Source organism: Mesitornis unicolor, unplaced genomic scaffold (assembly GCF_000695765.1).
Source record: "Mesitornis unicolor isolate BGI_N332 unplaced genomic scaffold, ASM69576v1 scaffold44365, whole genome shotgun sequence".
NCBI lineage: Eukaryota > Metazoa > Chordata > Aves > Mesitornithiformes > Mesitornithidae > Mesitornis > Mesitornis unicolor.
In genome coordinates, this window is record NW_010185626.1 from 19,807 (window position 1) to 21,331 (window position 1,525).

At 61.0% G+C, this 1,525-nt stretch overlaps 1 protein-coding gene across 1 annotated transcript in view; it reads left to right on the forward strand.

Moving 5' to 3' along the window:
- USP28 (ubiquitin specific peptidase 28) overlaps window positions 1-746 on the forward strand; it is a gene marked incomplete at its 3' end in the record, with an annotated part of 18,631 nt that extends 17,885 nt beyond the window's left edge. Inside the window, exons 25-26 of the mRNA XM_010184902.1 lie at window positions 116-273; window positions 588-746. Coding sequence (XP_010183204.1) covers window positions 116-273; window positions 588-746 — 317 coding nt within the window. The remainder of the gene's footprint in view (window positions 1-115; window positions 274-587) is intronic.
- Window positions 747-1,525: the final 779 nt, after the last annotated feature.

Genomic DNA, 1,525 nt, shown 5'->3' on the forward strand with positions numbered 1-1,525 from the left:
GGAGCTGCCCGGCACCTGATAGGGAGAGGGGCAGAAGGGGGGACGGGGTTCGGAGCCGATTGTAAATACGAATAAAAAGCGGTGTTGCACTTGTGAGAGTAAACGTTGAGCGAAGGGCTCCGGCGCCGCCTGCCGCGGGTGCCCTGGACGTACCTGGGGGCAGCTGTCGAGGCGCAGGGCCCGGGCGGCAGCAGCAGAGCGAGGGACACGGTGAAGATCGTCCCCACAGCCGGAGCTCACTGCGAAGGACATGGCCTCCCCAGTCAGAGCAAGGTTCCTCCTCACCCCTGGGGCGTTTTGGGTGCCGGTGACCGCGCAGGGCTCAGCCAGCCCCGTTTGCTGGTGATGGGTCTTTTCTTACTGACTTTCCGCAACGAACGTGCGCGGTTTGGGTTCCTTTGGCCGTTCCTGCGCTCGCGTCGGCGCTGCCGCACTTGTTCCAAACCAGACGTTGTGAGGAAGCGGAGCGGGAGTCTCCTCGTGAGGACTATGCAGACTTTTTTAGAAGTGCAATAAAAGCATTTGTTTTACGTTAGAGTGAAGAGCTCCCTCCGTGTTGTCTTTTCGCTCTGGTGTTGTGCCTGGAGATTCCTCCTGGCTTCAGGGTGAAGAAGGGGAAGAACGAAGCGATGGTGGCCAAGGAAGAGAAACTCCTGCGGCTCCCGGCCAGGCAGGGCTGTGCCAGCTCCATCAAGTGCCCTGGAGCTGCCGGGGCGGGAATTTCACCTCCTCCAGCAGAGAAACGGGTGAGTTTGGTGACTCTGAGCGATTTCGGGTTGGAGCCGGTGTGCAGGGAGAGGCCGGGGTCCTGGGGGGATGGCAGTGCTGGTGACTGGTGCCGGGGGGTTCTCCTGTCCCTTGGAGCCCGGGATCCGTCCTGGAGCCTTCCCCAGCGCAGCCACCCCCGTGTGCACTCAGGGGTGTGGAAGAGGGAGCAGGGGGTACCCTGTGGGTTAAATGGGTGAAGAGGAGGGAGCACCGCTCCCTTCCTGCCGCCAAAATCTCTGTTTTCTTCATTAATCGAGGAATTAAAACACAGTGAAATACTGAGCTGCTCAGGTGCCCCTGTGCCGTCTTGGCACCCTTTTCCTGCTGCTGCTGCTGTTCTGGCTCTGACAAAACACAGGTTTCTTGTCGGGAAGAAATGCATGGGGAGGGTTTTTTGTGACAAATTGGACAGATGTTCCTAGCACTCGTTCCTGGAACAGGAGTTGTTGTAATTAGCGGAGCCGTCTCTGAATGGGAATCGTCGGCACGGTCCCCCCCGGCTCTCGGTGCGCGTCTCCCCGATGTTCAGGAACCAACGGCTCCCGCGGGAGGATCCCGCGTTCCCGGTTGTTGGTGATAAAGTCACAGCTCCGTTATCTGCCGCAGCTCCAGCTGCCCCTGTCCGCGCTGCGCCTCTCGAGGTGATGGGTGCCGCGGATGCCGCAATCGCCCGTGTCCCCTCCCGGCCCGGCGGCGGTCCCGGCGCTGAGCAAAGGGCAGGTTTCCTCAGGGAGCGTGGGGCCGGGCGGACTTTGCT